At 49.6% G+C, this 13,654-nt stretch overlaps 1 protein-coding gene across 1 annotated transcript in view; it reads left to right on the plus strand.

The window, feature by feature from the left end:
* The window catches only part of LOC149325209 (hydroxylysine kinase-like), an 83,940-nt gene that overhangs the window by 23,279 nt on the left and 47,007 nt on the right, over positions 1 to 13,654 (plus strand). The window contains exon 2 of the mRNA XM_089563265.1: positions 8,083 to 8,223. Coding sequence (XP_089419391.1) covers positions 8,083 to 8,223 — 141 coding nt within the window. The remainder of the gene's footprint in view (positions 1 to 8,082; positions 8,224 to 13,654) is intronic.

The raw sequence follows: 13,654 nt of genomic DNA on the forward strand, positions 1-13,654 counted from the left end.
GAAATGTTTCTGATTTCAGCGCGTTGGACAGTAACGATCGAAAGATTGAATGGAATTGTGTAGAGCGATTCCTTTAAGGGACAGCGTTTTCGTTCGATGTAGTACAGTTTGCGGGCGCCCTTACTTCAAGAATGGCTGCCTTTCCTCGGCTTACTTGTTAGCATTAAATATGTAATTGTATTGACAATATACGTCACGGTATAACGAAAAGGAGCTTGTCAATGCTCCTGAAAACAATATACAAGAGGGTGTTGTAATGGCCTTACACAATACTTATAAATTTCCGTAATAGCGAAGGAGGTGGGGGACTCCCGACATAGTTGCGGTCACTAGATGCAGGTCCCCTCAACATGCAGTGCAAAAAGAAAATGGCATTGTTCTGGACTTAGTCGAAAGTCAGTGTATCGAACATTGTTAGATAAAATTACGATTGTTATAGACTGGTCTATAGGCAGTAGACTATCTATAGTGTACAGTCTATACACGAAAGGAAATTGAGGTAGTTGTAGACTGTAGTCTATAGAGAGTCTATAGACCATCTATAGACAAAAGGAAATTGAAGCAGCTATAGACCGTAGTCTATAGAGAGTCTATAGACCACCTATAGACAAAAGGAAATTGAGGCAGCTATACACATTGGTCTATAGAGAGTCTATAGACCGTCTATAGACGAAAGGATATTGTGGCAGCTATAGACCTTAGTCTATAGACCGTCTATAGACGAAAGGAAACTGAAGCAGTTATAGACTTTAGTCTATAGACAGTCTATAGACAAAAGGAAATTGAGGCACCTATAGACCTTAGTCTATAGCGAGTCTATAGACCGTCTATAGACGAAAGGAAATTGAAGTAATTATGGACTTTAGTCTATAGACAGTCTATAGACAAAAGGAAATTGAGGCGGCTATAGACCATAGTCTATAGCGAGTCTATAGACCGTCTATAGACGAAAGGAAATTGAAGCAATTATAGGCTTTAGTCTATAGACTGTCTATAGACAAAAGGAAATTGAGGCGGCTATAGACCTTAGGCTATAGCGAGTCTATAGACCGTCTATAGACGAAAGGAAATTGAGGTAGTTATAGACTTTAGTCTATAAAGTGTCTATAGACAGTCTATAGACAAAAGGAAATTTGAGCCAGCTATAGACTTTAGTCTATAAAGTGTCTATAGACAGTCTATAGACAAAAAGAAATTGAGGCAGCTATAGAACTTAGTCTATAGAGAGTCTATAGACAGTCTATAGACGAAAGCAAATTGAGGCAGCTATAGACCTTAGTCTATAGAGGGTCTATAGACAGTCTATAGACAAAAGGAAATTGAGGCGGCTATAGACCTTAGTCTATAGAGAGTCTATAGACCGTCTATAGACAAAAGGAAATTTTAGCAGCTATAGACTTTAGTCCATAGATTTTCTATAGACTGTCTATAGACGAAAGGAAAAGTCTATAGGATGGCTATAGAGTCTATAAAAAGTCTATAGAAAGTCTATAGACCATTTTTATAAGGGTTAACCGTTTAAGAAAAGTTGAACACGTGCATCATGCAGATGATATTCCGATATAAGTAAACCAAGGCTCAAAAACATCTGTGCAGAAAATTCTGTGCAGTAGGCAGCTAACACAGTCCAAAAATACGCTAGCGGCTGTTGATTGCAGTGCCCACTATTGAAATGAAAATTTCTCGTTGTCAGAAAGAACACTAAAGGAATATACCATGGACACTGCGACATCTCAGTCGCAATTTACGGGAGGAAAATTAGATAGTAAAGGTGCTAAAACGTTTAGGCCCTACACTTGCAGAGAATGAAGGCAATATAGTAACTGTACCGTGAATTACTGAAATAAGAGGACAGGTGCTTAGAATTATAGGCAGAATCACTGACTCTAGGCATGGCATAAAGGAAAAGGATATAATACGTCTTGTGCAAGTCTTTATCAACAAGAGAATTATGTATGTTACCCCCACCTCATCGCCAAGAATAGTGGGAAAGACAAGATAGACACTCTAATCAGGAAAACCTGAAAACAGGCGCGAATATTCCCTCTCAGTACATTCACCCGAAAACTGGAAAGCTGAGGGGTGACAACCCACTATGCCAACATATATCTCACTGCGAAGAAAGTTCGCCTCACAGCTAGGCACACTGGTAGAGAAGAGCTAAAGACGCTAGGGATACCGAGGGAGTACACAAAAAAGAATGGAGTTCAAGTCCTTACGGTGTGGGGTTTAAATGGGGGAGATAAATACGTATTCCCCGCTTAAGCGCGGCTGACACAGTTCAAAACCGCGCGGACCCCACCCCGTGGTCGCGTACGCTACTGAGCGCACGCCGACCACGGCGGGCCGTGCTCTACGGGAACAAAGGAACGACACACTGGCTGACACAAACAAGGCATTTATTGCTATAGCAACAATAACGCCAGCTAGCAACAAAATACACTGAGGAATCTAGGATGTCCGACTCACCAGCACGGCTACGAGCGAACGTCCGCCCACGGTAGGGCAAAGGGATAAACTCCGAGGCCCGACGGAACGAGCTGAGGGGAAGACGTTTCCACACGAGGACGCCCGCGGCCAAGAGCGGAGCTTTGCGCGTGAACGTCCACACGCTATCCTGTCCCGGGGAGAAGAGCCCCCGTAGCTCCCCGCGAGCGCGCAGCAAAACGCCATCCGTGGCGCTGGTGTCGCTGCGACGCGAGCGCCCTCCCCTGTTAGTGGAAAGTCACCGAACCGAGAGGAGTGCTTTGCGGAGGAGCTAACCACAGGGAACTAGCGCGTTGAGGGAAAGCGAACGCAGGGGACGAAAGCGTCCCCACATCCCCCCAACCTTAAATAGACCCACGCGCCTGCAAGTTACATGCTATGGAGGAGTCTCCTGGTCTTCATGCACTTGAGGCAGGTCGTGCAGCGGAGGTCACGCCGACAGGGTGCACGCAGTCTTCCGCGGTATTCCGAAGGCGGCGTGAAGGTCTCCGCTGGGATGACTCGCATGGCCCGCGGGCTAAGTGCCCGCAGGCCCGCGAAGAGGAGGGCCGGTTGACCACTGCAGGCCAAGATTCCGCAGTAGTCGCCAGGGCAACAGCAGCCAGACGTGGCTGCTGTCTGGTCTCGCCACGGCTGCCCCGGATGGATGCGGCGAACAGGATACAGGCCGCTCCGTCGCAGCAGGCGGCAGCGAGACGATGTGCACAGGACAGCAAGCCGGAGTGGCTCCACTGGATCTGCAAAATTTCCGAAACACACTCCGCATGCCTTTAACGTAGGTCACGGGAGGGGAAACGGCGTACACAAGGGCCTCGTGGCTCAAATGCTCAACTCGCTAGCAAAACGTGTCGGGCGGCTGTGCAATGCAAAGTTCGAGTGAACAAAGCCCTTTCTTGAGTTGAACGAGAATGCTCGGTTCATGCGAGGTTAAAAAAAACGGGTGGCCAGCAAAGTGCGCCCCCTCTCAATACCACGGTCCGGTGGTCGTGTCACTTTTGACAAGGTGCAGGCGGCTATGAATAGCCTTAGGCCTCACTGCCACAGTGAAGGTCGACGACCCCCAACAAAAGAAAGACCCGAAACGGGTTTCGTGCGCGCAGCCGCGAGGAGACATCAGCGTTGTGGGGTGGTCCTCCCCGCTCACTGCACAAAGCAGCTTGAGCGATCGGCGCCCACCGTATCGGACGGTGTCGGAACGCCCGGTGCCGAGCTGCAATACCAGCGAGCTCGTTAAGGCACCCGTGGCCCCAGGCCACCCGGCTCCCAGAGCCGCGACTCCCAGAGTCGGAAAAGAGACAGCGAGAAAATATATACAGAAAACTCGGACCACCCACGCGGCTTCCGTACTCACTCGCTTCGGGCTCGGCAACTCCGCGGGCGCTAGGCCTCGCGCTCCCTCGATGCGGACCAAGTGGTTCTTGAAGAAACTCCAGGAAGAAAACTTCACAAAAAAAAACATGCTGAGCATGTCGAAAAGTTCAAACATGCTGCAGCGCAATACACCTCGCACTCAAGAAAGCATGCCGCAGGTCCTAGCGATCAAAATTCACTCTAGGCCTAGCACTTGTCAAGTCCGGACAAAGAGCGTTCCTCGAACCGAACAGGCTGTCGTCCAATGTTCCAAGAGCAGGCCCCACGTTGGGCGCCAGATGTGGGGTTTAAATGGGGGAGATAAATACGTATTCCCCGCTTAAGCGCGGCTGACACAGTTCAAAACCGCGCGGACCCCACCCCGTGGTCGCGTACGCTACTGAGCGCACGCCGACCACGGCGGGCCGTGCTCTACGGGAACAAAGGAACGACACACTGGCTGACACAAACAAGGCATTTATTGCTATAGCAACAATAACGCCAGCTAGCAACAAAATACACTGAGGAATCTAGGATGTCCGACTCACCAGCACGGCTACGAGCGAACGTCCGCCCACGGTAGGGCAAAGGGATAAACTCCGAGGCCCGACGGAACGAGCTGAGGGGAAGACGTTTCCACACGAGGACGCCCGCGGCCAAGAGCGGAGCTTTGCGCGTGAACGTCCACACGCTATCCTGTCCCGGGGAGAAGAGCCCCCGTAGCTCCCCGCGAGCGCGCAGCAAAACGCCATCCGTGGCGCTGGTGTCGCTGCGACGCGAGCGCCCTCCCCTGTTAGTGGAAAGTCACCGAACCGAGAGGAGTGCTTTGCGGAGGAGCTAACCACAGGGAACTAGCGCGTTGAGGGAAAGCGAACGCAGGGGACGAAAGCGTCCCCACAACGGAAATCAGAGAGAAAATAAGGGAGCAGAAAATATCGCACAGAAAGACACAACGCCAGGCCACCTTAAAAAAATGACATGGAGGATTAGCCAGCGTTGTTAGGTGGGCGAATAAGATTAAGAAGTTTGCGGAGATGCAGTGACCGCAACTGGCAAAGGGCAGGGTTAATGGGAGAGACATATGAGAGGCCTTTGCCCTGCAGTTGGCGTAGCCAGGCTTATGATGATGATGGTTATACGGACGCCGCCTCATCTGTAAACGACGAAACGTCGTTGCTGCTAGGAAATAACTCACTAAATGCCATTACATGCTCCTTAGTGTACACGAAAGACCCCGAAGCAGAAGAAATTGCCAGTGCGCTTCTGAGAAAGTACATTAAAGGTCAACTTTAGCAACAACAAAACAAAAAAAAACTGCGCGAAGACGACGGGACAAGAAGCACAAATACGCACGCACGAAGCACGTCTTTGTGCCTCTTCTTGTCCTGTCGTCTTCGAGCAGTTTTTTTTTGGCAATCACTATGAACCGAATAATTTAACATGTCTTATGTCAAACTTACGAAAGAGCCAACGGAATTATAAGGCAAGATAATAAAAAATTGAGGGAACATTCAAGCTCCGTCTTAAGGTATGAGGCTATAAAGTAGTGGGTTAATTCCCATTTAAGCAGAAGTTCATTCTCAACGTACTTTTCATCCATGGAACCCTGGGAGTCCTCACACCCCTCCTGGCGCAGTGGTGCCGCGGTTCAGCGCTGCGCCACTGCCCTGCGATGAGAGGGTGCTCTCAGCGTTGGGCCTTGTGCGGCCCAGGTTGCTCTTCCGGAGTGAACACTCAATAATTTAACTGCCACCTGTCAGGGTGGGCAGTTTTCCCACCATCCGGTGGATGGGCTGCGATAAGGCCGCAGGGTCACGTGACCTAGGTGGCACACCTGCCTCCTGGGTTGCTCTCTGGGCACCACCTGCCAGAGCCATGCTCGTGATTCCTCGCACACTACGCCGACGCCGGACGAACGGGCCTTCAGCGCTATCGCGTTATTTTAGGAAGAGTAACAATTTCGACTCCTGCCCACGAGTCTCTTCGTAGAAACAATGGCGCGCCATATCGCTGCCCGAGCGCTCGCAAAGCGGACTCCACTTAGGGAGACTTGTGAGAAGACGGACTCATTGCTCTGATATGAAGCCCTACTACAACATTACGATTTAGTGGACGAGTGTACCCCTAAATTCACAAATTAGTACAAAGAAAAGGAAAAAAAGCATCGGAAGACTTCAAGCCAAAATATTCTACGATCCAGCTACCTCATAAATAAATGTTTTTGTTTCTTCTTTTTAAGCAGGTTTACCGTCCCAAAGCTATGAGGCTATGAGGGACGCCGTAGTGAAAGGCTGCGGAAATTTCGAACACCTGGGGTTCTTTGACATGCACTGACATAGCTCAGTAATGATGGTGATGATGATGTCCTGAGGCTTAATGGCACATACCCACGGCGGGGGATTGGCCAGGGTGATGGCACACTATAATAATTTCGTCTCCATCGAAATTCTACCGCCGCGGCCGGGATCGAACTCGCATCTTTCGGGTCGGCAACCAAGTGCCACCGCGGCGGCTCATGAATAAATGTACCCCCACGTCCTCCGCAAGAGCAGCTGCCAATTATGTGATGAAATAAGAACTCTTTACCACATGTTATGGTCATGTCAAAAATAGTCCAAACAGCTAGCATTCAATATCTCATGCCTGAGCAGTGGGAGTACGTGCTTTCTAACTCGGGCCCAGACCGCCAGCAATAACTGCCAGAATGGGCTAGGACAATAGCAACGTATAACGAAGGAATTTAAACCACATTCTTAATAAACCTGTTCAATAAAGTTTTCTCCATTCTTTCGCCCCTCCATCGATTGAGATGAAAGGGGAAAAAGAAGTTTAATGATTCCCACCATTAGTGCTATTAGATTGGCTACATCTCAGTGCTTGTTCTGAAGATTAGTTGGTAGTGGTACAGTTCTACCTGCTGGCGATAAGTATAAGTCGTTCTATTGTATTGCATTTCGATTTCTGGAGTCACCCCTATAAAAGAGAAGCTGCACATTCCAGGTTTCCTTTTTGCGGCGTAATGTCGCAGAAGATGAGCATAATTGCCTACATATATCTGCCTAGCCTCACATAATTGGCGGCACTCCATAGCGACTCTCACGAATTCCATTTCTTTAGCGATAGCTTAGTGAGCTCGTAGGCTGGCCAAGTTGATGTGCGCCGTAACGCTTGCTCGGGCAACACGTGCAGCTGCATCACAGCTCCGCCGCTCAATTTTGAGGGCGCGGTGGCTCCCTCGGAGGCATCGTGGGCTTTCCCCGAACTAGCGGTGCTCACCAAATTCGAACTACGAGACGCAAAACGTCGCGACTAATCAGTTTTGATTCGTGTATGCGGTCGTGGTAGGTCGTACTTGGTGAGCCCGGCGAGATCCTTGTGCTGTCGCCACGCCAAGCTGGGTGTTGCCTAGGCGTTCGCTAAGCTTTTCTTGTGCGATGTAGTTGGCCATGGCGTAAACTTCAGTAAATCTAAATTCTTTGTCTTCATCGCTTCACGTCACCTCCTCGATTGCAAGAATAGCCAGGTAGCTCGGATGCTGCTACCACGGCGGATGTATTCGTTGTCATGCTTGGCGATGGGCGACAAATCTGCCACCGGAGGTTCTTGGCGCAGTGCGGCGGCAAATAGCGAACAAGTTTACACATAATGGTGCGTATAGATTGAAGTAGTTTTTTAACTGCGCTGGCAAAAAAAAAGTTAATTGGCAAGCGTTCTGGCAGGCGAATAAAGGCAGCAAAGAATGGTCACAAAGGTTTAATGAGGCGCCTGGGGTTAGGAGATAGCCAGCTTTGAAATGTTCCAAGGAAACGTGCCGTTGGCATATCTATTCCCGCACAGTTCGGCTTCTTTTAAATCCGCTTTGCCCTGAATTCGATTTCGTTGCGGCCAGTTCAAGTTCGAAAGCCTGTTAGAGGCATGTGGTGGGCAGGTTCTCCTCTGACGTCGGTACCCGTTGTGGGCTGCTATGGGGAAGACGAGTGGGCTACAAGGAGTCCCCCACGCTGGAGACCGGCGAGATGTCTGAGTTGTGCTGTCATTCCCTCGCCTTCCGGTGTCTAATCCCACCCCGCCTATCCTTCCCCTTTAAAAAGGACTTTTAATTTCAGACTCTACGTCGAGAAAGCGCAGATGAAGAAAAAGCACGCGGGAAGACCTCTTTATGGCCTTTGTGCGCGCCTTGTTTGCCTGCGTTGATGCCTTCCAGAGATGCTCTAATTCAGCGGCCTGCGATCGCTTTGCACGCAGTTACAAGCCATGTCGGAGGAGCCGGTCAAGCCCTGGCTGGACTGCCAGCGGGCAGCCGCCCTCATCAAGGAGTGCTTCGGCTTCACCGCGGCCTCCGTCACCGAACTGGAGAGCTACGACGATCGCAACTTCCGGGTGCAGGTAGGTCCTGGGGGGTCGAGGAATACTTCGAGAACCAGAGTAAAGACGCCCGATGGGGGCGCAGGAAAGAAACCTTGTTGGGGGCCTCCTTCGCAGGACATACATACTGGCGTCATACTGGCCAGCTCATTGGCCGGCAGTACGCAGAAACTACGCCCAAGACTTTCTGTGCGTTTGAGAGAGACGGGGCGGGTACTTTTCATGGTCCGTCTCCGGTTCAGTGCCGTTGAATATCTGGTGTTCTTGGCAACTTAAGTCTCGTCTGAATCAAAAATGGTGAGGACGGAACGAAAAATTTTGGAAAGTTGGATTCTGTTATATGCTGGAGGGCCCTGACAATACACGAAGCAAGCCACTTGAACTTGCTCACATTTAGGGGCCGGTTGGGGAAGCACCTGCAGACAAGACGCTGCGCTACAAGACAGGGCCGAGGAGAGAAGACTGCCCTGCATTCGCCTTGCCTCTGCCCGGTCCTGCAACGCAGTTTTTTGTCTTGTGATGCTGCAATGTCGGATCGACCAGGAAAACCCCGCTTCTTCGGTCGCAGAGGCAGAAGAAACCTGCCGCAAAGAGAATGGTGGATATCGCCACTAAAAGCTTGTGTGTACAGAAGAAATGCTGCTTCTGTGTGTGCCTTGTAGACATAGTTGAACCGTGCGAGGGTTTAATGGGATGCCTTGCATCCCGGCAGGATCAAGCAGGGCGAAGTTGTGTGTGACGCCACGTGACCGTGACGAAACGCCGAGGAAGGCTGCGCATTTTATTCTGCCGAGCCAGCTTCGCGTAGATGTTCCTGATTAAAGGCGCCTCTAACAGCTGTCCGTGTAAAAAAGAACGGCGTTATTGTCTGCATCGAAATTAAAGCTTTAGAGAGTTAATAAAGAACGCAGTTACGTAGTTTTCTTTGCGAATTCGCGAATATAAGCACAGAATACAACGCAAGGCCTGCTGAATCGCGCTGTCGAAATTCTAATTCTGTCGGATGGAGCAAACTGGACTTTCTTCCCTCGGATCCGGAAGTGAGATAAGTATTTTGTTGAAAGAAAAATTGCAGAGGAATTAAGCTCTGCCTTAATGGTATGACGCGATAGCCTATTGGGTCAGGCTTTCCATTCTGAGCAGTTTGACACCTTTGAACGCACTGTTATTTTTTCAATTGTTTCAATTAAGTAATTCATCAATTGCCCATTTAAAATTTTCTTCATTAGCATCAAGCACGGACTTTTCATTCACAGCATGCTGACACATTTGAATCCTCTTTTTCTAATTTTTTCATTTATTTCATAATCAATTGATTACAACCATTCCCTTAACCCGTCATCGCCTATCACACACACCAGTCAATAATCAATCACTAGAACCATAAATTACCATTTTTTACGCAGCCTCCTATTGCAGGTCGCCGGTTCGAATCCCTGCCGCCAGCTAGGCTCTAACTTAACTAGTACGCTTATGCTGCACGAAACGCTGAATCGTATGGCGCCATCCGGAACATTCTCCGGCAAACGGTTGGCGTGAGGCGATTCTTTTTACGCAGCCCCCGGTTATTTCCGACACGCGGTGCCGACTACGCCGGCGGCTTTTCGGCCGAACGAGCTGCGTACGCTATCGCGTAAAAGGGAAAAACTCAGAGTTGATACACGCGATGAAACTTTAAGCAGTCTTTTCATTGTACACCAATTCCAGTGCCGTTGAAGGCGTAAGGGCGTTAGTAAAGTTAAATTGTGGCGAGGACCGAATCGTGAGGCTTAGAACTAGCAGAGACTTGAAAAGGGGACAAATAATCTGACAGGATAGTGGAAGCAAGTAGTTACGCAGTGCGCCTGCAGGTCAAGTATAAGTGCTTTTGGTTATAGTTACAAAATATGTTCGGCAGCTTATCGACATTCCTGAAAAGAGAAGTGCATAACCGATGAATCTCGCCAGTACTTAGTTGCGACGCGATTCATAAAAGAGGCCAGAAGTGAGGCTAACAGTAGCGCAGCGAGTGACAAAAATGATGGGAGGAAAGTTAACGGACAGAAAGAGAGCATCGTGGCCAAGACAGCCAGCAACGGAAACTAAAGGGACAAGTAAGGGTTAGAACTGGTAGACGGCGGTGCATTGGAAGGACAGAGTGGGCAGTATGGTGAAATGCGTTAGGGAGTTGCATACAGCCAAATGCAGTGATGAGGTGTGGAAACTGAGATAGTGCGGCCGCGGTTGCACTCGATAAGATGCAATCGGAGATCTTTGAGAGATATATAGATGTCTTTCCGTGCAGTGTACTGAGATCTTGGTGACGACAATGAGGAGAGCTTGTAATTTCATTTTATTTTTTATTCATTACCAGTCATGTTCTTGTCCCCGTTCCTGACAACGAGAAAAAACGTTCAATTTTTCAACATGGGTAAAGGGACTTGTTTTGGAAATTAAATTTATACGAGAAATCACTCCTGCGATAACCGTCGCTTAATTTAATGAAATTTCCCTTTTCTTCAATATTACCGTGGGCTCTTATGTAAAGTTATAGTTTTGAAGACGCTGAAAATAACTTCTGGTGAGAACGTTGTTGGAGCAGCCAGCAGAAAAAAGAGCAAGGAAATGAGGCTTTAGCAACTTTCAGAGAGCTCAATAAAGTTAAAGTAGAACGTGTTGTCGGGGTAGTTGGTTCAATACTTCAGACATGGTAGTTGCGCGAAACACACACACACACACACAAGAAAGGTACGGGACAAGCGCAAGTTTCCTTGCAAAGAAAAAAAATATTGACGATTTAACCGTGTTTGTAAATGCGTTATATGTGCGATAGCAGTTTTACGCCCCTGTGAATCCCTGCCAGGCTACGAAGAACTCTGTTGAGACCTACGGCATAAGCGTGTCTTCTGAAACGGAAAGGTAGGAAGTTTTTCTAACCATTTTCCGTTTGAAGTCTACCAGCATGGAATGGCCGTCCTCAATTTTACGCGGCAAAGCCTTGACAATAGCTTCTGTCTACGGGAACATAAACAATCGGCCCCTTGACCTGTACTAACCAGAGTTGTACAATAGTCGGCGAATATGCATGAACAGGATTCGGGGGTGGATCAGCCGCTCCGCAACCATATTTAACGGAAGAAAATTTGTAGGTTTTGGGAGGATATGCATAACCATTACAGAGTATAAAGGAACCTTCTGTTGCATCAAAGACTTTTTGCAAGTCTTAATAACAGCAAAATCTCTTACATAACTGACCTCGGCAAAGATTGTCTCTAACAGGCCCAACACGTTCGCAGTCACTGGGGTTAGGTCCCGCATGTGCCAGAGTCGGTCGCACACAGAACACGCATGACCAAATGTATTGTCCAGATGATTCCGCTTGAAGATGTTTGCCACGGCGACGTGCTGTTGCTGTCGTTCCTCCGCTTGCCGCTTCCTTCGGGCCTTCTTAGCCTAGCAGTCCGCATCCAATCGAAAGGCTCCCTGCTCTGCTGTTTCCGAGGCTTGTTGATCCCGTATTACAGCGAAAGCCTTTAATGCCTCATCGCTGTCGACAGAAGGTTGTCAGCAGAAGTCTGCCAGCAGAGGTGTCACGATTTTTCTAGTCAGACCGGGAAAAAAAGTCTTAGCGCACGATGGGATTCGAAACGCCATCCTTCCGTTCTGCAGCCGAGCGTGCTAATGGCTACGCTACTTCCTGCCAACGCATATGCAGTCCTCCTTGTCTACGACGCTGGAGAGTGTTTGCACAAAGACGGATGCCTTCCAAACGCCCTCCAATGTGTCCAGCATTTAAGATTCACAAACAATCGTGTACTTAACACCTTAACCACACATCAGTGACACAAGCAGCAACACCGCGCTAAAGGCTTCCGCCAAGGCAGAGGAGCGTTGGCTACTTCGCCTCTACACCAACACGGTACTGTGCCCGGCAGTGCTCAAATATTTCAATTCGGCCTTTTCGGGCGAGTGTCCACACTGTGGGGAAGTGTTTGCGGACACGTATCACATGGTGTGGGCATGCCCTGCCAATCCTGCTTTCCCACCCGAGAGGACTGGGAGGCTGCCCTGCTCGGCTGATCAACTCTCCAGGACCAACGAGCCCTGGTGGCAAGAGCCCGGGCCGCCGCGGCGGCCACAGGGGTCCCGGACTACGGATCCCTCCTAGTGATTGTGAGGGCCGGGCCTCAGGCACGGTCCTAGCAATACCTCTGTATATAGTATAAATAAATGTTTTACACCACCACCACCGCACTTTAGGTCAACAAAGTGCCTCCCTGAATTTTTTTCGGCAGCGCGCCCTTCTGAAGTCTGACATTCGTTTCTGCCAGTGGTTAAGGGCATCCGCATGTAGCCGCTGCGCACGCGTTCTTCGGCAGCTTCAGCTTGTTGCCTGGCACGCTTACAGCGTTGATGCCACACCGCTTCTGCTTGTCGCTTCTTCGCTGTGACTGCAGGGAGATCTGTCAACGCAAGCTGTTGTTGCCGTCTTTCTGCGCCACCCTTGTACTGAATTACCCGCGGCCAATCGCCCCTCGCAATTATTGGATTAGGCGGGTGGAGAAAAAGAGGCGGTCAAGGTGCGGGATTCGGCCAGCTGCCTTCTCTTCGATTTCCGGAGGCGGGAGGAACACACCCTCGTTTACAGACTGGACAACAATATTTGGCGCGTAACACTGCAAGGTGACAAAGAACGTCTCCTTTTTCTTGCCTGCCTACTTTAGCTGCAGAGACTGTGTTTGTTCACAATGTGTTCGTTCCGAATCGTTCAGAATGCGGCCTCAAGCTCCTAGTGCCCCAAGTGACTCACTGCAGTAGTTTTAGAACGCAGCTCTTAGGCGTCCGTTTGTGCTTTTCGCGGCGTCGTCATCGCCGTTGCCGTCGCCGTCGCCGTTGTCCGTTGTAACCATCAGCGGACACCCTTTAAGCTGCGAAAGCAATGGAGCGGGAGCTTGGAAAGGAGAAAGTAAAAGCGCAACTTCCTCCCCTCCTTAGCAACCGGCGCGCCAGTGGGGAGGCGCAGCTGTGCATAGCAACGGTGACGTCACACAGTAGCGGTAGAACGAGCGCGCGCGCGTCGGCGGTGGCAGCTGCACCACCGCTCCTTCGCCAGTCGTGCCATTGCAGTCGAGTGAGTGGGACGCATGGCTGCGAAGCGGCCAAGTGATTCCGCGCGAAGCGGTTCAGGGAAGCGGCTGTGGGTTGACCACAAGGCTTTCGCCAAGCATTAGAATTTCCAAAGTGTCTTCTATATTGTTTTGAGGAAATGTAATGCGCAGTATTAAGGCGGAAGCCTTTAATGCCTCATCGTTGTAAACAGGAGTTGTCGACAGAAAATGTCACGCTTTTCAATTGGTCGAAATGCTCGTGACGTCACAGTGCGCGAATTTCAAATGGGGCCAATTGTACTTTGGCTAGTAACCATGCAACCAATCAAAGGGATCGTATAGTGATGCTCCAACTAAGTTGGACC

The sequence above is a fragment of the Amblyomma mixtum genome, chromosome 10 (assembly GCF_055824585.1).
Source record: "Amblyomma mixtum isolate Tamu chromosome 10, ASM5582458v1, whole genome shotgun sequence".
Taxonomy (NCBI): domain Eukaryota; kingdom Metazoa; phylum Arthropoda; class Arachnida; order Ixodida; family Ixodidae; genus Amblyomma; species Amblyomma mixtum.